The sequence below is a fragment of the Pecten maximus genome, chromosome 5 (genome assembly GCF_902652985.1).
Source record: "Pecten maximus chromosome 5, xPecMax1.1, whole genome shotgun sequence".
Lineage (NCBI taxonomy): Eukaryota > Metazoa > Mollusca > Bivalvia > Pectinida > Pectinidae > Pecten > Pecten maximus.
The window spans coordinates 38,692,366-38,716,966 of NC_047019.1; the positions used below are offsets into that span (position 1 = coordinate 38,692,366).

Genomic DNA, 24,601 nt, shown 5'->3' on the forward strand with positions numbered 1-24,601 from the left:
GTTATAGTGAGATTGCCCCATCAACACAGAATCTGTCTAAAGCGCTATATATTGTAAAAGTTAGTTAAGTATAAGCCAACATACTTCATTCCATGTTGCTACTGCAAAACATATATTAATTAACGACAACAAAGACATTTCCTGCAGGTGAAAAATAAGTACTAGAGTTTGTATATATTGAAAAACCGTCTTGCTCACATGGAATTCCCGTGTAGTCACAAGAAAGATGGCTAATGCATTTGGGGTTGGTGTTCAATGTATTCTTCACCGCCAACGCTAACATAAATCATTTGTATTAGCGTTCGTTGCTGTTATAAAGGTCTGTCAACGCTTTATCACCCTCATACAATGACGTAAGCTTGCTGGTATGTGTTTTTTTTTTTTTATCTATTTCTATTATCTGGTTGAGAAACACATTTGGTGTTCTAAAAGGTATTTCTTTGCCATTAACGTTTTTTAATTTCCTGTTTCATTCTCTCCAGACTGTATGGAATCGACGGTTGCACTCGGCGACATTCGTCTTGTCTAATGCTGTGAAATTAAGCGTGAACATGTGCATCTGATTTGCAATTGAATAACAAAATGTTTCTTATGACAAATACGATATGTTGAATATTCTGACGGGGACATTCATCCAACGTGTTAAGATCAGGGAGGTGTCATAATGCTAGTCCGTGACTTGCGCATACGGGCGGATTACTGTCGGTGACTGGAGGTTGGTAATACATCAGCAACGTATTAAGTCTAGAAACCATTACTTACCCCTACCACAGCCATGCAAATACTCCTCTACACCTGATGCCATCGCTAACGTCTCTCGTTTCAAGTTACATTTGACATTTAAGAAGGAGGAAAAATTAATTCTGTGTGTTTCTTACTGACACAAAATGTTTGATCGATTTCTCAGAAAGTTCTGCTAACACAAGGCAATAATAAAAGAAAGCAAGACTAGCCATTTTTGCCACATTCTGACAATCTCTTAAACACGTTCCGGCAGTGTCAGGAAATCTCCTAAGCACGTTCCGGCAGTGTGTCGGGAAATCTCCTAAGCACGTTCCGGCAGTGTCAGGAAATCTCTGAAGCATGTTCCGGTAGTGTGTCGGGAAATCTCTTAAGCACGTATCGACAGTGTGTAGGGAAATCTCTTAAGCACGTCCCGGCAGTATGTCGGAAATATCTTTAGCACGTTCCGGCAGTGTTTCGGGAAATCTCCTAAGCACGTTCTGGCAGTGTCAGGAAATCACTTAAGCACGTCCCGGCAGTGTGTCGGGAAATCTCTTAAGCACGTCCCGGCAGTGTGTCGGGAAATATCTTAAGCACGTTCCGGCAGTATGTCGGAAATCTCTTATGCACGTTCTGGCAGTGTGTCGGGAAATCTCTTAAGCATGTCCCGGCAGTGTGTCGGGAAATCACTTAAGCACGTCCCGGCAGTGTGTCGGGAAATCTCTTAAGCACGTCCCGGCAGTGTGTCGGGAAATCTCTTAAGCACGTATTGACAGTGTGTCGGGAAATCTCTTGAGCACATTCCGGCAGCGTGTCGGGAAACGGAACAAAGATATCCAGCCATCATCACGTCACGTCCTTGGTGTTCTGTGTGTTTAGGTCGAGCCTCAGTTACGATACACCGTTTTATGATTTGGAGGAGAGTGCCAACCCTCATTTTAGATATAGCGATAACAATTATTCACTAAATGTGAACGTAGAGATACACATGTATGATTTTTTCCTTTATGTCCTCGCCATTCTGACAGTTTCGAAAGTAGGTATGCTGGTTCTGCCATTCTGTTTTGAAACTTAACAATAGAGGTAGCGTTTGTTAATGGTAGTGTTCATAAATATAAGCAATTTCTATTTCTATTGAAAAGTGCAGTACCTTTGTTAGACAGTAACACCTCTCCAGAACAAGTATGAACCACCCTGGCAATCCTCCAAATTGTATGCATTATTTATTTCCAAAAATAAAGTTTTAGCGTATCACATTTAATTTAGACATGAGAGACTAATCTGTTGTTTTTATATGGGCTTTACTGGAAACTTTTATGGATCTTTCCCTTGGTGATTTGTTTCTCGAGTCTAATGGGAGTCGTGTGATTAGTTGTTGAAAGAAGACCGTAAATATACCTTCACTACGGCAGAAATCACCTTGATACACATTTCCCCTGGTTTATCAAGTCTCGCGTTTTCCCGCGTGGCGTGGTTGGTGCAATCCGTCACCAGAAATAATCACTCTATGGCGATAGCGGGATTCCTGATTTAGAGTTTATTTCTATACAGGCGCGGCGTAACACATGAAGGTCATCGGAATCCAGGGAATCCAATCCGCACTTTTGTGGATGTTAAGACAAGTCTACAAAAGTCTTCGTATACGATGATGATTTATTAGTACATGCAACTACAAAACGTTGGATTTGTGTTATATTCAAGTAAACGTGTATTTATTTCTTAAACGAATATTACGAAAGCACTTTGAAAGATGGGTCTGTGTTGTTAATGAAAGTGTCTGGTTCAAGTTAGTAATAGTAGAAGCTAGTTCCAAAAGGCGGTTTTGCCCCAGACACAATCGCAGTTGAGTAAAAGGCACATGGATATTGTCACAACAGCAAGTATCGACTTGTTTAACGTAAAACGAAGTACTATGGCGTCTTGAAGTAGAACAAAGCCTGTGGTTGGGCACTAATTTGTGGGTGTTCCATAATAACTAACTATAGACTTCATGGTGTGCTTCAATGGCCATTCTACGCTGGTCGGAATGGCTTTCTAGACACTGCCACAAGGACTACAACATATAACATATGACTACAGTGCTTCACTCAGAGAGCCATATGTCCAGTCGTTAGCAATGATCTGTAATGCAGCGTGGAGGCAGAATAGAGATTTATCGGACTACTGTTTAATGTTAGTTTATTCAAACATGGACACGAGAAACATTTTTGCTGCAATTAAGTGGGACATTATGGCAGCCTTAGTTTTTTTCGCCTGGTAACAACTAAGAAGGGAGACGCCGGAACACGGTCTGGTAGTTTCGTGATATATATGTACGTTATATTGTAGGCATAGGTATGTGGGGTCAAACATAATAAAACAAATGACAACACTCATATTTATCAAATATTTTCTAGGAATTTATTACATTTATTTAAGGGTAACTGTGGCATAATTGATAAGAAAAGATATATTCGTGTTGACCACGTGATATAACCCCTCTCTAAACCCACCAGCCTCTGTCGATCAGTCGTTACGTGAGACACACTCGGCATTTATGACACCAAAGAGGCCACGCCACACATCACTGGCTAAAAAATCTAGCAATGAACTCAGGAGCCGTGATCAATATGGGCCTTGTCAATCAATTTGTCGGTTGCATTTTGTCATAGTCTCTGACCACAAGTGATGGCCGTCTAGCCAAAACAAGCCATAGGATGTGTCCAGTCGCGTCACACGGACAGTTAGCAGTGATCAGTGATTGGCATTATTCGCCACCTAGCGGATGGTTGCGGAGATTAATGATGGCAGCTGTATGTTACCGACATAATGGCCCAGCAGTTAACGGTATTTCTCGTGTGACGATTCTAGACAAAACTGCCAGTCCACCAAATGATAGGATATGGCCTCATGCTAAAAGCTGTCTCTCATATGTTGCAATGAATCATATGGTACATGTAGGCAGCTGGCCGTAGCCTGTAGTCTTGGCCTCTGATATTACCTACAGCGCCTGATATTTTGATTATAAGAAGATGACTTCAAAATGAAAATAAATTTTTTAAAAACATGATAGAGAGTTTGATTTTGGTATTTCCCCCTTGTTGCCTAGCAGTAACTGCTCGGATATTGTTCTTTAGTGACCCTTTCCTGGCTGAAGTATGAACCACGTGACCTATAGTAGGCACCCCCATTACCATTCAGCCCCGTTGGATTCCTACTCTAGTGTCACCAGGTCCTAATTCGATATCATTTCCGATATGTCACGGGTTCCCTTTTTGTAGCTCGACAATCTCAGCCATCTCTTTCCGTGACTTGTGATTCTGTGCCGAGACGTAATCATGCCGAACAGGACATGGGTATTATCTCAGGTTTAATTCTACCATTTTAAGAAAACTTCAAGCCGACAGAATCCAAAGGTAATAATCAGGGAAAGTAAAAGGAGAAAATTGCGACATATTAAGATTAATTCATCGTATAGGAACGTGGAAAGATTGTGGTGGTTCTAACATCACAAAATTCAATTTTGCCTCATAAAACCAAACACTGAAAGAATTTCGTTGGCGTCTGGGCTATTCATTCAAATTAGCCCTACCGTGATTTATTTCTTGGCTGATTTACATCCTATAGAATTTCCGCTAATTTTCAATGAAAAGATTATAAAAAAGACTTTAAAATGTTTGTTTGATATAACTTAAAACACGCTATGACGAGTCTGTCCTGATAAATTCAAAACCATTTTGATGATTTGGTCTGATTCAAGCCTTTGTCAGTCTCGTACAGGCGATTAAGCGTGTTGGACCAGTAAATATTGATATCTGCTCTCTCTGGTATAGTGACTAGACCTTCTACTGCCTTTCGAGTGGATTTTATCAGAGCCTAAGCGACATGAACCAATTGCTTTATCTAAGCCTATGTGACATGACAGCGTGTCACGAGTTCTAGATTTCATGCATCTCACTTCTTGTTAGCGTTTGATTTATTTAGTGTATGCAGACACCGTCTATGTATGCCCTACAGAGTTTCTGCTTGTCAACTCTACTTAACCTCTCCAAATTTCTCTGTCCATCCGTAGATGCAGATTAGCCGTCATGGTATTGATCTCGTATGTATTATATTGTCCCTGCGATGTAAAATACACTCAAATGGGATATATGACCAAGGTTTTGTTTTGTTTGTATGATAAGGAACTGCTTTGGAGTCAATAACGGGTGCTGGCGGTAAACAATCTTGGAAATTAAAGGGAAACATATAAGATATGGTCCGAACCCTCTCTCCTTCAATACACTCTGTAATGTTTCATTTTACTTTGATTGGTGACTTTCGTTGTTTTATCCCAGTTTACGTCCGAAACTATTTTGTAATGCTTCTATGATCGTTTGAACTTCAAACACAAGTACATGTTCATTAAAACTCCTTATAGTGGTGTGATGGACCAACGACTGGATGTTTGAAATAAATCTTATTTTGATTAAAGATATGGTATCAACTTGATAGGGTTGCAATAGATTATAATCAGATCAAATATAAAATGTAGACATGTTTATGTGACTTTGACAATAACGGTTCCTATATGGAGTTGAAGAGATAATGAAACTATATATAAGGATGGGGTTCTGTGTGGTAAATACACTGTAACGTTAGGTGGACTGGACTAACGCTTAGAAGACAAACAACGTTTATATTCTCTACCACGATCTGATAGGCTGTTACCCGCGCGCTGTCGACCAATCATAGTTCGTGTTACGGGTGCAAGTGTAACTACAGGAAGAAGCATGACAATGGCAAATAAGAACATCTGAACGTTTTATCTGTTCTTAGCGTTTTTGGATGATATTTTACAAAATATTTTTGATTAAAAATTACACTAACAATAACATTAAAAGCAAAATTCAGCATCATTTATAAGTAAAGTTAATCCGATGATAAGGTAGGACCAGAAGGCACAAAGCCGTTCTGATATACAAAATATAATACGAATACCAGAACCAATGTGATCAACGGGATGTTCCATGTGATGTTCCACGTGATGTCCCCACGTGATGTTCCCACGTGATTTTTTCTTCGTGTGATGTCCCCATATAATGTCAATAAAGTAGCATGCCACTGACAGCAGTATTTTTGGCGTTAAGATGGCGATTCTCAAAACAAGGTGATCATTAAAGACCTAGGCTTTTGTGAAAACATACAATATTAATACGGTGGAATGGGTTAGATGGAACGTAGGTAGAATGTTGTGAAAACTTCACTAGCTCATTCACTGACATCTTTTTATCGTTCAAACAGTGTATACTGTGTTTACCCAAATCACATCCTCAAGTCATGTTGTGAAATTTGGGTCAGACGTGACGTCACCCATGCCTCACTGCAGATCCCTGATGTGATTATTTTCAAGAGATCAAAGACATTGAACAATTGAGTAGCATTCCACGTGTGAACAAACAGGGTAATAAGTTGTATATACTCCTTAAATCTTACTACAATATCCACACTAGTGGCACTACAGACACCACAAATACATACAAACATGTAAGCAATATTGTCCTACGTACTCAAAATCTTTAAAACGAGGACAAAACACGTACAAAATAAACAAATAAACGCGGATAATTTTTTTTTCAAGCGAATAAGATCAATAAGATCTGTGTCATCAAAGATACTTAACATGCAAAATCCAGATCATGTCTGGTTAATTAGATTTGAAAGGATTTCGGAGTATACTTTTCTGCTTTATAGCATGTGAAGAAAGTAGCCACAGCTGTGGGTTGTGACTTTGTGATATCTTGTACATAATGTCTATATGTTCGTAATATCACAATTTTATCATTTTTTTTCAGATTGTGCTCTGAAACTCGACCTCGTATTCATCATAGACGGTACCAGTGCTGTTCCCCCTCATGACTTCTCTAAACTCAAACAAGCGGTACTTGCGCTCCTCAGGTGCATGCATGAGCGGGACCAGGTACACGCCGGAGTTATTGTGTACGGATCTACACTGGCTCGCCCCATACCCCTCTCTGGCGACAGGAACAAGCTCGTGGAGTTGGAGGGGGTCAATCCACCGATGGGACAACCTGAAACACATATCGCACTGTTAAACGGAAGAGCCCTGTTTCGGAAACGAGGCAGGCCACAAGTGAAGAAAGTTGCAGTTTTCTTAACTAGTGGGTTAGGAAAGTTTGCACAGGAGACAATTCAACAGGCAGAACATGCACGTAAAGAGGGATATAGACTGATTGTGGTCACCTTGGCGAGTGAAGTAGAGGGCGCTGACCAGTTACCATGGCGACCCGGAGATATCTTTAAACTGAAAAATGTCAACGAAATGGTGGAAGAACTTGGAAAAATAGCCAGGAAAATATGTTCTGGTAGGCATGTAATTGCACACTATTGACTGTAAATGACCTTTTCCCTTAAACAGTTGAAATAAGATTTATCCATGGCGAACGCCAAATAACATGGACGTTGACTTTCTCAATAGAATGGTACAAATAATACATTTCGGTATCTAACATTACATATCAAATGGCCGATTTGCTAAATTATGTTGAAAAACACACGCTCTTGCATATACAGCTTTATCAGATTTTGGTAAATGTAATTTATTTTCTTTATTAACTAAGAGTAAGTTTAACTCCATGGGTGTCAATTGCAAAATTATAAATTCTGCAAATAATAAAGCAATATTTGTTGTAGTTTTAAACGTATGTGTCACTCTTATCGATTCGAATAAAATTAACATGGACTTTAGTGCTGTTGCAGTTGCCCATGCGGATGTTGTCAAGCCCCTAGTAAACCAAAACAGAACATCCTCGTTTACAAGGCAACCAAGCAATGGTCACGAAGCCCTTGGGGATATTGCTGAGGCTCTCAGAGGGAAGACGGATGGCGACGCTTCAGGTTGGTTACTCAAGCTTTCGATCATGATCGTTGAATCAGTTTTTTTCTTTTCTTTTTTTCTTTTTCTTTAGAATTATATTCTTCTGCAATTATTACTTATCTGCATGTGCTCATGTATTCAAAGCCATGGATGTATATTTCTGACCGTAAAGAGAAATGCGTTTGGAAGAGTTTAAGGTATATTATGATTTTGGATACTAAAGTGATAAACGCTCATCTTGAGGATCATGTGACTCATGCTCTAATCCTATGTCGAAAAGCTTAATGTCACGGAATTTAACATTTCCAGTGAAATATATTTTGACTTAGTACAAAGATCGAAATTGAAAATTAAATTAACAATCAGCAGAAAGCTTCTCTACATACCTCAGTCAGCCAAACTCATATTTACTGGACGAGGGACGACTGTTGCGTAAAGAATATCATTCACAGTAATTATCTCCCTTGTCGTTCTTTCGACACTTCATCAATACTTTCCATCTATCGTAGTAAGAGGATATATTCCTGATGTACATACGTTTAAGGTGATATACTGGTCATGCTTACCAATGCATACCGATAAAGAACATTAACTTAACAGTATGTATATTAACAGGACTACGGTTATTAGGGTTAATAACGGTTATCAGGATTACCTTTATCAGGGTTACGGTTATCAGGACTACAGTTATTAGGACGACGGTTATCAGGACAACGGTTATCAGGTTTACGGCTACCAGGACTACAGTTATCAGGATTACGTTTATCAGGGCTACGGTTACCAGGACTACAGTTATTAGGACGACGGTTATCAGGACAACGGTTATCAGGACTACGGTTATCAGGACAACGGTTATCAGGACTACAGTTATCAGGACTACGGTTATCAGGACAACGGTTATCAGGACTACAGTTATCAGGACTACGGTTATCAGGACTACAGTTATCAGGACTACAGTTATCAGGACTACGATAATCAGGATTACGGTTATCAGGACAACGGTCATAAGGATTACGGTTGTCAGGATAACGGCTATCAGGACTACAGTTATTTGGACTATGATTTTCAGAACTACAGTCATACGGATTACGGTTATCAGGACAACGGTTATCAGGATTACGGTTATCAGGACAACGGTTATCAGGAGTGAAAACTCTCATTTTCAGAAAAATAACGAACCCTCTATTGAATCTGCCCCATTGGAATATACAGTAAATTGTGAAATTAATTCTGACGTTTACCGTCCGAAACCACTTGCCTAATTATTTTCTTTCACGTTCAGAAAAATATGGTGTTTTGTCTTGTTATAGCAAGATGATAACAGTACTATTTGACTGCTGTACAAAACTAAATAAATTAGTCCATCGATACATTGGTAGTAAACCGAGTCCTAACAGAAATGGCATCCCGAGTAAGTGGAAATTTAAAAGTATAAGAATATAAAAACAATAACTTACAACATATACCTTCAGCAACAGTCATAAAGATAACGCTGTACTCTACAATACAAACATCGGCTGTTTGACAAATCCTGATCGTTACTTAACTTTATCATATTATTGCTATGACTTCAAGTGTCTCATACTTAGTGATGTATGTGTCTAAGCTCCAAATCTTTTCCCCAATAGTTACGTTGGTAAAATGATTTTGATTATTACACATTTGTTTTAGGAAGGAATGAAGTTTGGTATATAGAGGATGAAGTGACTCTCCGATATCATTTTATTGAAAATATACATTTTTCGCTTCAATTTTTTTCCCCTTTATTGACTACTACTGTATTACTAAATATTTTCTTCTCTCCCTTCTTCAGCTTAGTAAACTCTGACTGCGAATAAATTAGCATGTACGCAGTGTAAAAAAAGGCTCAGGTGAATAATAAGCGCAGGAATCGGTAACATAATTATGACGTCGTCTATTTGTGACGTTACCAGAACGTCAACTAGACAGCCCCATTTTGAAAGGACTGATCTACGCAATTTTAGCGTGTTCTCCTGTTACCCGATGATCTCTACACAGAAAGCTAACGTCAAATGTGTATTTTGTCATAAATTAAACTGAATATTGCCAAAATGGATGCATATTTAACTTCTCCACTAAGTAAGTAAACAACAGATTGCTGAAGCGTACAGCTCCTATACACGCTTGAGTTGTTTCTTTTAAATTTATTAACAATATTGGTGTCTTTACGTAGTTCCCTACATCCTAGCAACCACGGCACGTCGCAATATACCATGGAATTTATTGTCTTCGTACTTTATTAAAACGATTTGTTTGATGTCAATATAAGGTTTGTACCTCATTTTGACTGCGTACACGGTAATATGCCCGCAGTTGGCAACGAACAACCATAGGAAGGGTTCGTTGCCAACTGCGGGCATACTACCGTATACGCAGTCAAAATGAGGTACAATCCTTAAATAATTGTTAAATCCCATGGCTAATTTTTCGCGGTTGTAAACATTTCTGCAGTTAAAACGCGAGACCCGCTTTGATTAATATTCATTTTTTTCGATATTCCCACCAAGTGTTGCTAAATAGATACCAGTCAGCTTATGTTTTAGTGTTAACTTTGTATAAATAACAAGAGCATTTTTTCTCAGAATCTTTCTGAATCACGGAAATTTGCCAAATGAGGCATTTATTAGATTTTCAACGACCACGAATATAGCGAAAATTAACCTCCCGCAAATACCACCAATGATACAGTGATATGATGCTATAATACCATATTATACAATACTTTACGTCTACAACACAAATTTGCTCCTTTCTGGCATTTTCGTTCTGTATTTGTACATTATATGAGAAACTAATTTGATATAAGGTAGGTATAATGATAAAGTAATTTTCTGGGAACTACCTTACACAGGACACAAGGGGGCATCACTATTGCTCACACCTAGTATTCAGCTGTCATCCCTTTCGTTTTTATAGCTCCTTAGGAACTATAAAAGAACGTCGACTGATTCCCATTTTACATTACCAGTCAGTTCCCACGGTTTTAATGTACAAAGTGTATGTAAACATCAGGTCATGTGATACCCATATTTAGTTTGACGACATTGTCTTGTAGGAATGTTCTTCTTGATTTAAAAAGAAAAGAAAAAAAAACTAAAATGGCAAAGTGGGGAAGAAAAAAGGTATGGTTAGGAAGATTGGATCTGTAAATCACATTGGATGAATTAATCTGGGGAAATAATATGGTCGCGAAAATTATGTAACTCTCGAAATGCCTTATGCTTGCCGAATTCCATTCGATGATGTTTTTTCTGTTTTTCTATCACAATGCCCATATTGTTCCATCGTAAACACTTATGGAGTCACCGGCTAAGTGTGTCTAATAACATTGTAACTCACCGTTGTTGCTGAAATTGATGTGCTGAACATCATGCTCTTTTTCTCAGATATCCTGATAGTTTGGTTCCTGTTACAAGATCTACACCGACAGCGCCCAAAGTGATACATATCTCTCGCTGATAACAACCCTGTCTAATGTATGTCTCAGGTTTTCAGGACTTTCCCGTAAGCAGTATTTTTCTGCGTTTATTTAATATTTCATCGCAATCTTTCAATAGTATAAATTGATGTTCTTGGTTTTAACACAACTCTGTTCCATGTGGGCCCTTACCCACAGCCTGCAGATTGCATCAAAACATCACTCTCTTCTCCTTTTAGAGGTATTAACTCGATTCCCGGAAGCGACTGCCATTTCCACAATTTTCGGTATGGGTACTAAATATCTGTTAAGACATTGCATTTTATGAGTCCACTTCCTACAGCTCCTTGTCGTGTTGTGTTTGCTAACCAACGAATCATTCCCAGCATCAGGAGTAAAATGACTGGTTTAAATTATGACTTTTTGATATAAGTACATCATAACAGATATATATGGAAGTCAGTGTTTCTCCCTAACAAACCACAATATATCCCCACGAAAGTCGTGACAATGTCTACTTGAAAGTGCAATAGTATATGTTTTGTTGCAAAGATAAGTAATTGTCTTTGTTAGAAATGGAGATTTATTTAAATTCCTCGACATTGACAAAGTATGGCACATTGAATATGTCACTGTGCCTTTCCTGGCTACAGACGCGGAAGGCTTTGTATATCAAAGACAGAAAAGTCAATAAAAACGGTTTTTGTGTCAAATTTAGTAACGTTCTTATACTTCCATGCATCACGGCAATTGTTTAAGCTAATATTTCTGATACATAGCAGACTTATACAAAAACAGTCTAAGCACGAACGGAACTTGTTTTGTAAATCATTTAATCAAATAATCACATAAAGCTATGCCATCCTAACGACAGATTTAGCGGTGTTTGTGTGATAAACAGTTGTCTATAATAAGATAAGCACTTATCGAGTGATTCGAATAGAGGCAAATCAGATCTGCTACACGACTCGATCATCGAATTTGTTTATTACATTTTCTTCTAGTATGTACGGGAATTCTAGACCTTCACAATAGCTGATAAACCATCGGTTTTAAAGTCTTTTTACAAAAAAAATATCTGGATTTCGTTAGTTATTAATTTGTTTTCTAGCGTTTACAATGGATATTTTCAATCGCAGGAAATGCGTGTCGAATTTCGATCATTTTATTCGTTTAAGTCGTTTATCATTCCATTCGTAACTAAATATAGAATGTAACTAAATATAGAATGTAACTAAATATAGAATGTAACTAAATATTGTTAAGAGGTCGGTTAAACAAGACACGTTGTTAGTAAAGGGTTTGTATTTCCCCTGATTTCCTTTCAGATATGTGTTCACAAAGTATCCTGATAGAAGGGGTTGGATACGCCCGTCATCCCAAGGAGTGTGACAAGTTAGTCCAATGTTTCCTAAAGGAAAGTGGAGCGTGGTACTACGTAGTCCAATCCTGTGGAGTGGGGGAATTCTGGGACCAGGAACTACTGGCATGCCGATTAGCTGAAGTTGTCGACTGCCCTAACGGTATGTACATCATAGATATTGACATACGTTCAAATGTAGTTGGATTTCATGCATGTACAGAAATATCCACTGCGGGGTTAAATATTAAAATAGCTGCTCTGAAAAGTAGCTCTGGGAAAACGTCAATACGGATCCCCGGAGAGGATACAAGGGGATACACAAACGGAACTTTAAAACATTCTTTGGTGAAATGATATCCTTATTTATTGAATCATTTGTTTGGTTTTATTTTGTTTAACGTCCTATTAACAGCCAGGGTCATTTAAGGACGTGCCAGGTTTTGGAGGTGGAGGAAAGCCGGAGTACCCGGAGAAAAACCACCGGCCTACAGTCAGTACCTTGCAACTGCCCCACGTAGGTTTCGAACTCGCAACCCAGAGGTGGAGGGCTAGTGATAAAGTGTCGGGACACCTTAACCACTCGGCCACCGCCGAATCAAAATCAAAACTTATCGAATTGAATGACAATTAAATAAAAATGTAAAGAGGCTATTCAGTCATACTAAATCAAATTATGGAATGTGGGTGAATCCTATATCAACATATACACTAAAGAGTAACAATATACACTAAGTATTAACAGTTTTAAGTCAAAATGTTCTCATATCGTCCACTTTAAGTGTATCTGTTGTACAGAATGTTTTCATATCGTCCACTTTAAGTGTGTCTGTTGTACAGAATGTTCTCATATCGTCAAAGTTTACGTAAAAAAAACAGCCAGATATCCGTATTCCAAACTCACAATCGACAAAACGATTGCGAAATATTACAACACAAAATTTGAAAAAAGCACAAATAGAACAAGACGATTATGTTTTCTAGAAAGGTATGTTTCTTGAGGACACCAAACGTTTGCGTTTAGGTCAAATCAATGTTAAATTACGTTCTTAAAATATGAATCTGTTATAATCATTGTAGTGATATAACTTAACTGTAATGATATAACTTAACTGTAATGATATAGCTTTAGTGTAATGATATAACTTCAATGTTTTGATAAAACTTAATTGTGATGAATTTTTTTTTTGTTACCAATGAGAACGATGCTTTCTATTCACCGCATTGCAATCCAATGGTTTTTGCTTGAGAACTAATTGAAGCGATAGAACAATACATGACTATTTTGCTCCACGTTTGCAATATACCTTGCATATCTTCATTAAAATACTCATGACACAACAGTTTTGTAAGAAAAAACTTAACAGGTAACAACAGAAATTGCGTTGAGTCGTCCCGCCATCTTGTTGTGGAGCGATCCCTACGCTTTTTCGACACATGATTTTTTTTATCTCTTTTGAAATAGATAGAAAATTGAATGGGTTTCCGTTATATACCACATATATTTCATATTCGGCTGTACGTTTTAGAACAAAGTTATGGCAAGACAGGTGAACAATAATATTCCGGACATAATGCGGTACATTATACAGAGTTGCTAATCATATGTTAAAGCAGATTCCATATCTGCTCCCCGTAAAGCTAAGCTACACGTCCGCTAACCTGTCAGTAATAAAATGACATAATCCACATGCTTGGCGTTTGCTGTCAAGTACATGTTAATATCCAAATATGATATTGCAATTAGCTTTTTAAGCAGAATGTTAAAATCAAACATCAATGGCGTAGATTCCAATCACAGCTTGTGGCACTTTATTACTTAAACTCGGGTTCTAAATATATCCAGCTCCGACATGGTTATGAAATTAGAATGTTGCAGTGAATTAAGAAAAATCTTAATGGGCACACTATTCATAGTTTTGAACAGTCGATAACAATCGCTCCTAAAATAACTAACAGAAGAGGCATATGAGTGGTGACATAACCCTCTGAGTAGTCAACGGCTGTTACTTCTAACTGTAGGCAATAACTTCCACTTCTGAGTGTAGCCAATAACTGTCATGTCTGAGTGTAACCAATAACTGTCATGTCTGAGAGTGTAACCAATAACAGTCACTTCTGAGTGTAGCCAATAACTGTCACTTCTGAGTGTAGCCAATAACTGTCATGTCTGAGTGTAACCAATAACTGTCATGTCTGAGTGTAGCCAATAACAGTCACTTCTGAGTGTAGCCAATAACAGTCACTTCTGAGTGTAGCCAATAACTGTCACTTCTGAGTGTAGCCAATAACTGTCATGTCTGAGTGTAACCAATAACTGTCATGTCTGAGTGTAGCCAATAACTGTCATGTCAGAGTGTAGCCAATAACAGTCACTTCTGAGTGTAGCCAATAACTGTCATGTCTGAGTGTAGCCAATAACGGTCACTTCTGAGTGTAGCCAATATCGCACCAATGTGACGCATATTACCATGAGTTTGGTACATTTCAGCATGAGTTTGGTACATTTCAGCATGAGTTTGGTACATATTACCATGCGTTTGGTACATATTACCATGAGTTTGGTACATATCACCATGAGTTTGGTACATATCACCATAAGTGTGGTACATATCACCATGAGATTGGTTCATATCACCATGAGATTGGTTCATATCACCATGAGATTGGTTCATATCACCACGAGATTGGTTCATATCACCATGAGATTGGTTCATATCACCACGAGATTGGTTCATATCACCATGAGATTGGTTCATATCACCATGAGATTGGTTCATATCACCATGAGATTGGTTCATATCACCATGAGATTGGTTCATATCACCATGAGATTAGTTCATATCACCATGAGATTGGTTCATATCACCATGAGATTGGTTCATATCACCATGAGATTGGTTCATATCACCATGAGATTGGTTCATATCACCATGAGATTGGTTCATATCACCATGAGATTGGTTCATATCACCATGAGATTGGTTCATATCACCATGAGATTGGTTCATATCACCATGAGTTTGGTACATTTCAGCATGAGTTTGGTACATTTCACCATGAGTTTGGTACATTTCACCATGAGTTTGGTGCATATTACCATGCGTTTGGTACATATTACCATGAGTTTGGTACATATCACCATGAGTTTGGTACATATCACTATGAGTTTGGTACATATTACCATGAGTTTGGTACATATCACCATAAGTTTGGTACATATCACCATGAGTTTGGTACATATCACCATGAGTTTGGTACATTTCAGCATGGGTTTGGTACATTTCAGCATGAGTTTGGTACATATTACCATGAGTTTGGTACATATTACCATGAGTTTGGTACATATCACCATGAGTTTGGTACATATCACCATAAGTTTGGTACATATCACCATGAGTTTGGTACATATCACCATGAGTTTGGTACATTTCAGCATGAGTTTGGTACATATTACCATGAGTTTGGTACATATCACCATAAGTTTGGTACATATCACCATGAGTTTGGTACATATTACCATGAGTTTGATACATATCACCATGAGTTTGGTACATATCACCATGAGTTTGGTACATATCACCATGAGTTTGGTACATATTACCATGAGTTTGATACATATCACCATGAGTTTGGTACATATTACCATGAGTTTGGTACATATCACCATAAGTTTGGTACATATCACCATGAGTTTGGTACATATCACCATGAGTTTGGTACATTTCAGCATGAGTTTGGTACATATCACCACGAGTTTGGTTTATATCACCACGAGATTGGTACATTTCAGCATGAGTTTGGTACATATCACCATGAGTTTGGTACATATCACCATGAGTTTGGTACATATCACCATGAGTTTGGTACATATTACCATGAGTTTGGTACATATCACCACGAGTTTGGTTCATATCACCACGAGATTGGTACATTTCAGCATGAGTTTGGTACATATCACCACGAGTTTGGTACATATTACAATAAGTTTGGTTCATATCACCATGAGTTTGGTACACATCACAGGTGTTGATATTCCATAAGAACATGACTAAATAAGGCTTTGATATATAAATGTAATTTTATATAAACATACTGTTACACTAAGTTCAGTGGACTTTTATCACAGCAGCCAATACAATGAAGAACTTGGACATGTATTCTTACACAACAAGGATGGCGGTTTAGTAACAAAGGAACATTATACCTGGCATTGACACGCAATCTATGAAGTTACACTCCTTTTTTCAATTAGGATATCAAACTTTTATTAATGAAGTTCTTTTCGGTATAATGTATAATTTCTTTGCATGTCAGAATTTCCAAACTGTAAATGTAATATCACATTACACATGTATATGTATTTATAATGCTTTTCCTCTTCTACAAACAATATTGAGATTTATCCTGGATAAAATATCAAAATGTCTTCCTTTTTGAACAGAACAGATTTACATTATTGATGCAAGGAACATTTAAAGCGGATAGAAATTATAAATTGTGTTTTTCTGTAAAGAATAAAGAATGGTTTTAATGAGTTTGAAGATTAAAATTACTGGAAACGGTGTAGATGACACAATCTCCGCTGAAAACGGTGACAGTCGGCATGTTTTACGACAATTCTGCTGTCAAAATTGTCTTTTAGGTTTGGTTATTAATTAAGAATACCGGTTACGGAATAACAAATAGTACGTCATAAAACAGGTTTTGACTATCAGGAGAGAGGAATGGCTGTTTACGGACAGGACTAGCAATCAACATCATGACACACGAGAATTGGTTCAAGTTGGAGTTGTGTCTCTTACATTTTGTTTTATATGTATTTTCTGATTCGTTTTCTTTTATTTTGAAATAGAGTGAGTTTCTAATTTCTACCAGTATTTTCTATCTAATTTATAAAGACACGTTCATTTCAGACAGGTGTAAGGATCCGTCTGTGACGTCAGTGCCCCACTCTGACAACTGTAAAGCATATTACCACTGCGAGAAGGGTCATTCCGTGGGTCAGTGCTGTCCGGGTGGATCAACGTTCGATTCAGAACGAGGCTGTGTAAACCATACCGCATGTCCTCAGGAATGTGTGCCGGAAACGAGTCCAAAACCAGGTATATATGATGGAGTTGTAGAGTATTCACAGAGAAATTTTTAAGCCATATCATTTCTTTCCACATTGGCTCGCCCCGACCAGATCGGCTGTCAGTTTTAAAGAATGGGTACTGACAGACCCCCTTATAGATCGTAATAGGGTCCACACATATCGTCTGATCAATCAGATCGCGCCTCACTCTGACATATGTCCCCTGGTGCAGGTGTCTTTAGACAAATCTGAGATATATTACACGCTCGATCAGCACGATTTCACGAAATGTCTCTCGCTGTGACAGTATCGAGGATCGGGTGTGGCCCAAGAGAAATGTGTCCGGCCATTCTCAGGGAGTCGGAGACGGTTTATGGCACCAGGTTGATCACAAATCAGGAGGCTGTATAAATGATGACATGGTGCCAACCCCACTTTATCGAAATAAATGTGTCGGTGTGACCTCAAGCGACAAAAACCGTCAACTCTATAATACGCATGTAAATTAGATTGCGACACCGCATCTTACATAGACATTTTTATGGCACAAGGCATCCGAACGCAAAGGCGATAAAGGATAAAAAAAATCTCCCGACAAGTAATAACTCATAACTATCACATACGACTAGGAAAACTGCCTTAATGCATATCTCTCGAATTCGGTTTTCTCCATTTTGATTCAAAAGAACTTACTTGGTCTCCACACAATAGTGGCAATAATTAATTCTACCACGTTTGCTATGCAACGCCAGTTTTGATTGGTTTAAAACCGTGTATTATTTGGCAGTAATACACTCTCGTGTCAATAATACACGCTCGTGAGTCACGGCTGTTACAATCTTCCCCTCCAAAATCGTGCATTTGTAAACAAGCATGGCGGCGCCAAAACGTTTGAACGTCGGAGACCGTGTATTTTACAACGGAGAAATTTGCCAGATTGTTAATTTCTATCCACCCAGAGCAGACTTTGCTAAACAACATGTTGTAAGGTCAATTTCCACAGGCAACCTTTGAAGAGCATTTCTACATGAATCGCTGGCCGACATCCCCGAAAGTTATCGTAACGTTGCCGTCAACTGGCTTGGAATTGACGTCAGCTTTTGAATATTCATTAGCACGCGCGCCTTATCGTTTCTTGTGAATTGTAACAGCCATGTAGCGACACATTTCCCGGGGTTTCGTTGCCACTTTTCTATTAGGAAGAGGTAGATCTCAGAACTAAACAGTACATGGTAGAATAGAAATAATCAACATTGACTCGTGTATTGTTGAAGGATATACAACTCGGACTCGGATATTTTGCAATTTTGATTAATAACTCAGGCCTGCGGCATTCGTTATCAATTTAATTGCAAAATATCCTCGTCCTCGTTGTATATCCTGCAACAATACACGAATCATCGTTAATCATTTCTTGAACAACAGCATGAGTCATTTCATGTATACATGTATTTAGTTTTATATCACCAAATAAAAACACCTAAAACGTTGTACAACTGGTGCCGCTCGGATTAGAAATTACATTCGGTATTTGTGTGTACGTTATTATAGAGAAGAGCTAACCTGGCGGCGATTAAAGATAGTTTAAGAATCCCTAACTACACATTTCGAAAATGGGTTGACTTTATGTATTATAAAGTGCCGAACTGTAATTTGGAATGAACATTCTGTGTCTAACTTGGGTCCTATCAAATAACATGACCTAGATAAAACAAGTGTTTAAACATTGGAATGAAAGATTTTTGGGGTGAGATTTTAACAAGCAAGTCTTGTACATCTGATATCATCTCTAATGCAACTGATACCAAATGCCCCTTGTCTTGTGTATCTGATGTCATATGTCCCATATGAGCTATTATCATGTACCTGATGTCATATGAACTATTATCCTGTAGCTGATACCATATCAACTAATTCCCCTGTACCTGATGTCATATGAACTATTCCCCTGTACCTGATGCCATATGAACTATTCCCCTGTACCTGATGCCATATGAACTATCCCCCTGTACCTGATGTCATATGAACTATTCCCCTGTACCTGATGTCATATGAACTATTCCCCTGTACCTGATGCCATATGAACTATTCCCCTGTACCTGATGCCATATGAACTATTCCCCTGTACCTGATGCCATATGAAGTATTCCCCTGTACCTGATGTGGTATGAACTATTCCCCTGTACCTGATGCCATATGAACTATTCCCTTGTACCTGATGCCATATGAACTATTCACCTGTACCTGATGCCATATGAACTATTCCCCTGTACCTGCTGCCATATGAACTATTCCCCTGTACCTGCTGCCATATGAACTATTCCCCTGTACCTGATGTCATATGAACTATTCCCCTGTACCTGATGCCATATGAACTATTCCCCTGTACCTGATGCCATATGAACTATTCCCCTGTACCTGATGTCATATGAACTATTCCCCTGTACCTGCTGCCATATGAACTATTCCCCTGTACCTGCTGCCATATGAACTATTCCCCTGTACCTGATGTCATATGAACTATTCCCCTGTACCTGCTGCCATATGAACTATTCCCCTGTACCTGCTGCCATATGAACTATTCCCCTGTACCTGATGCCATATGAACTATTCCCCTGTACCTGATGCCATATGAACTATCCCCCTGTACCTGATGTCATATGAACTATTCCCCTGTACCTGATGTCATATGAACTATTCCCCTGTACCTGATGCCATATGAACTATTCCCCTGTACCTGATGCCATATGAACTATTCCCCTGTACCTGATGCCATATGAAGTATTCCCCTGTACCTGATGTGGTATGAACTATTCCCCTGTACCTGATGCCATATGAACTATTCCCTTGTACCTGATGCCATATGAACTATTCACCTGTACCTGATGCCATATGAACTATTCCCCTGTACCTGCTGCCATATGAACTATTCCCCTGTACCTGCTGCCATATGAACTATTCCCCTGTACCTGATGTCATATGAACTATTCCCCTGTACCTGCTGCCATATGAACTATTCCCCTGTACCTGCTGCCATATGAACTATTCCCCTGTACCTGATGTCATATGAACTATTCCCCTGTACCTGCTGCCATATGAACTATTCCCCTGTACCTGCTGCCATATGAACTATTCCCCTGTACCTGATGTCATATGAACTATTCCCCTGTACCTGCTGCCATATGAACTATTCCCCTGTACCTGCTGCCATATGAACTATTCCCCTGTACCTGATGTCATATGAACTATTCCCCTGTACCTGCTGCCATATGAACTATTCCCCTGTACCTGATGTCATATGAACTATTCCTCTGTACCTGATGTCATATGAACTATTCCCCTGTACCTGATGCCATATGAACTATTCCCCTGTACCTGCTGCCATATGAACTATTCCCCTGTACCTGCTGCCATATGAACTATTCCCCTGTACCTGATGTCATATGAACTATTCCCCTGTACCTGCTGCCATATGAACTATTCCCCTGTACCTGCTGCCATATGAACTATTCCCCTGTACCTGATGTCATATGAACTATTCCCCTGTACCTGCTGCCATATGAACTATTCCCCTGTACCTGCTGCCATATGAACTATTCCCCTGTACCTGATGTCATATGAACTATTCCCCTGTACCTGCTGCCATATGAACTATTCCCCTGTACCTGCTGCCATATGAACTATTCCCCTGTACCTGATGTCATATGAACTATTCCTCTGTACCTGATGTCATTGCCTAGTTATCATACACCTTATGTCACAAAGCCTTTAGCACCTGATGCCGTAAGCCTTGTGCAGCCGATTTCATACATGTCTTCTATTCTCGTGCACCTGAATTATATTAAGTGGACGCTTTAGCCAGTGGTATTGATATATTCACGCTCGACAAGTCCCATGAGGATTGGTGTAAGATAATTACATGTACCTGTGGTGTTTTGGACAAGTATATCAACATACACACATAGAAACGTTACAAGGTGACGGAAAGGACAACCGCAGCTAGCTTTGGCGAATGTCTTTTGCAGCCCATGACGCCAGATAAAGCAAATGATAACGTTTTCTTCGTTTAAAAGAATCTGAGAGAAAATCAATATAAGTGTACAAAATGGAACAAAAGTAAGATATAGAACTATTTCCAAACAGAACATTGGGGACTATAGGTGGTACCAAATTCAAACGGCACTGTGCAGTAAGAATGAAAACCTCGGCATACATTTTCGAAATTTAAATTGATTTACATGAAATTCAATGCTACAATCAATACCTTGTATATATTAGCTACATGTATCAGATGCTCTAGAAACCCGAAATTAATACAGGAGCATTCAGTGAGATCAGGTTCTTAGAGATTTTTAATATTTTACATGGTTTGTTTAATCCCTGAGAATAACGTGTCCTCATTATCTAACGTTAGATCGTACGCACAACACATCACGTGATCTCTTACCCATCTCTTCTTAATACAAATACAGAACGTGTAATACCGATAACAGACGTACGACCAACACCAATCTCCAGGCTGATACCAAGATTTTATCTCCAGACTCATAACGAGATTTTATCTCCAGACTGATACCGAGATTTTATCTCCAGACTGATACCGAGATTTTATCTCCAGACTGATAACGAGATTTTATCTCCAGACTGATACCGAGATTTTATCTCCAGACTGATACCGAGATTTTATCTCCAGGCTGATACCGAGATTTTATCTCCAGACTGATACCAAGATTTTATCTCCAGACTGATAACGAGATTTTATCTCCAGACTGATACCGAGATTTTATCTCCAGACTGATACCGAGATTTTATCTCCAGGCTGATACCGAGATTTTATCTCCAGACTGATAACGAGATTTTATCTCCAGACTGATACCGAGATTTTATCTCCAGACTGATACCAAGATTTTATCTCCAGACTGATACCGATATTTTATCTCCAGACTGATACCAAGATTTTATCTCCAGACTGATACCGAGGTTTTATCTCCAGACTGATACCGAGGTTTTATCTCCAGTCTGATACCGAGATTTTATCTCCAGAAATACCGAGATTTTATCTCCAGGCTCATACCGAGATTTTATCTCCAGACTGATACCGAGATTGTATCTCCAGGCTGATACCGAGAGTTGATCTCCGGACTGATACCGAGATTTTATCTCCAGACTGATACCGAGATTTTATCTCCAGACTGATACCGAGATTTTATCTCCAGACTGATACCGAGATTTTATCTCCAGGCTCATACCGAAATTTTATCTCCAGACTGATCCGAGATTTTATCTCCAGACTGATACCAAGATTTTATCTCCAGACTGATACCGAGATTTTATCTTCAGGCTGATAACGAGATTTTATCTCCAGGTTGATACCGAGATTTTATCTCCAGACTGATACCGAGATTTTATCTCCAGACTGATACCGAGATTTTATCTCCAGGCTGATACCGATGTTTTATCTCCAGACTGATACCGAGATTTTATCTCCAGACTGATACCGAGATTGTATCTCCAGACTGATACCGGGATTTTATCTCCAGACTGATACCGAGATTTTATCTCCAGGCTGATACCGAGATTTTATCTCAAGACTGATACCGAGATTTTATCTCCAGACTGATACCGAGATTTTATCTCCAGGCTGATACCGAGATTTTATCTCCAGGCTGATACCGAGATTTTATCTCCAGACTGATACCGAGATTTTATCTCCAGACTGATACCGAGATTTTATCTCCAGGCTGATACCGAGATTTTATCTCCAGACTGATACCGAGATTTTATCTCCAGGCTCATACCGAAATTTTATCTCCAGACTGATACCGAGGTTTTATCTCCAGGCTGATACCGAGATTTTATCTCCAGGCTGATACCGAGGTTTTATCTCCAGGCTCATACCGAGATTTTATCTCCAGGCTGATACCGAGATTTTATCTTCAGACTGATACCGAGATTTTATCTCCAGGCTGATACCGAGATTTTATCTCTAGGCTGATACCGAGATTTTATCTCCAGACTGATACCGAGATTTTATCTCCAGGCTCATACCGAGATTTTATCTCCAGACTGATACCGAGATTTGATCTCCAGACTGATACCGAGATTTTATCTCCAGACTGATACCGAGATTTTATCTCCAGACTGATACCGAGATTTTATCTCCAGACTGATACCGAGATTTTATCTCCAGACTGATACCGAGATTTTATCTCCAGGCTCATACCGAGATTTTATCTCCAGACTGATACCGAGATTTTATCTCCAGGCTGATACCGAGATTTTATCTCCAGACTGATACCGAGATTTTATCTCCAGACTGATACCGAGATTTTATCTCCAGACTGATACCGAGATTTTATCTCCAGGCTGATACCGAGATTTTATCTCCAGACTGATAACGAGATTTTATCTCCAGACTGATACCGAGATTTTATCTCCAGACTGATACCAAGATTTTATCTCCAGACTGATACCGATATTTTATCTCCAGACTGATACCAAGATTTTATCTCCAGACTGATACCGAGGTTTTATCTCCAGACTGATACCGAGGTTTTATCTCCAGTCTGACACCGAGATTTTATCTCCAGAAATACCGAGATTTTATCTCCAGGCTCATACCGAGATTTTATCTCCAGACTGATACCGAGATTGTATCTCCAGGCTGATACCGAGAGTTGATCTCCGGACTGATACCGAGATTTTATCTCCAGACTGATACCGAGATTTTATCTCCAGACTGATACCAAGATTTTATCTCCAGACTGATACCGAGATTTTATCTCCAGGCTCATACCGAAATTTTATCTCCAGACTGATCCGAGATTTTATCTCCAGACTGATACCAAGATTTTATCTCCAGACTGATACCGAGATTTTATCTTCAGGCTGATAACGAGATTTTATCTCCAGGTTGATACCGAGATTTTATCTCCAGACTGATACCGAGATTTTATCTCCAGACTGATACCGAGATTTTATCTCCAGGCTGATACCGATGTTTTATCTCCAGACTGATACCGAGATTTTATCTCCAGACTGATACCGAGATTGTATCTCCAGACTGATACCGGGATTTTATTTCCAGACTGATACCGAGATTTTATCTCCAGGCTGATACCGAGATTTTATCTCAAGACTGATACC

At 38.9% G+C, this 24,601-nt stretch overlaps 1 protein-coding gene across 1 annotated transcript in view; it reads left to right on the forward strand.

The window, feature by feature from the left end:
• The window catches only part of LOC117328452 (protein PIF-like), a 53,767-nt gene that overhangs the window by 10,770 nt on the left and 18,396 nt on the right, over nucleotides 1-24,601 (forward strand). The window contains exons 2-5 of the mRNA XM_033885984.1: nucleotides 6,537-7,067; nucleotides 7,462-7,599; nucleotides 12,347-12,541; nucleotides 17,295-17,483. Coding sequence (XP_033741875.1) covers nucleotides 6,537-7,067; nucleotides 7,462-7,599; nucleotides 12,347-12,541; nucleotides 17,295-17,483 — 1,053 coding nt within the window. The remainder of the gene's footprint in view (nucleotides 1-6,536; nucleotides 7,068-7,461; nucleotides 7,600-12,346; nucleotides 12,542-17,294; nucleotides 17,484-24,601) is intronic.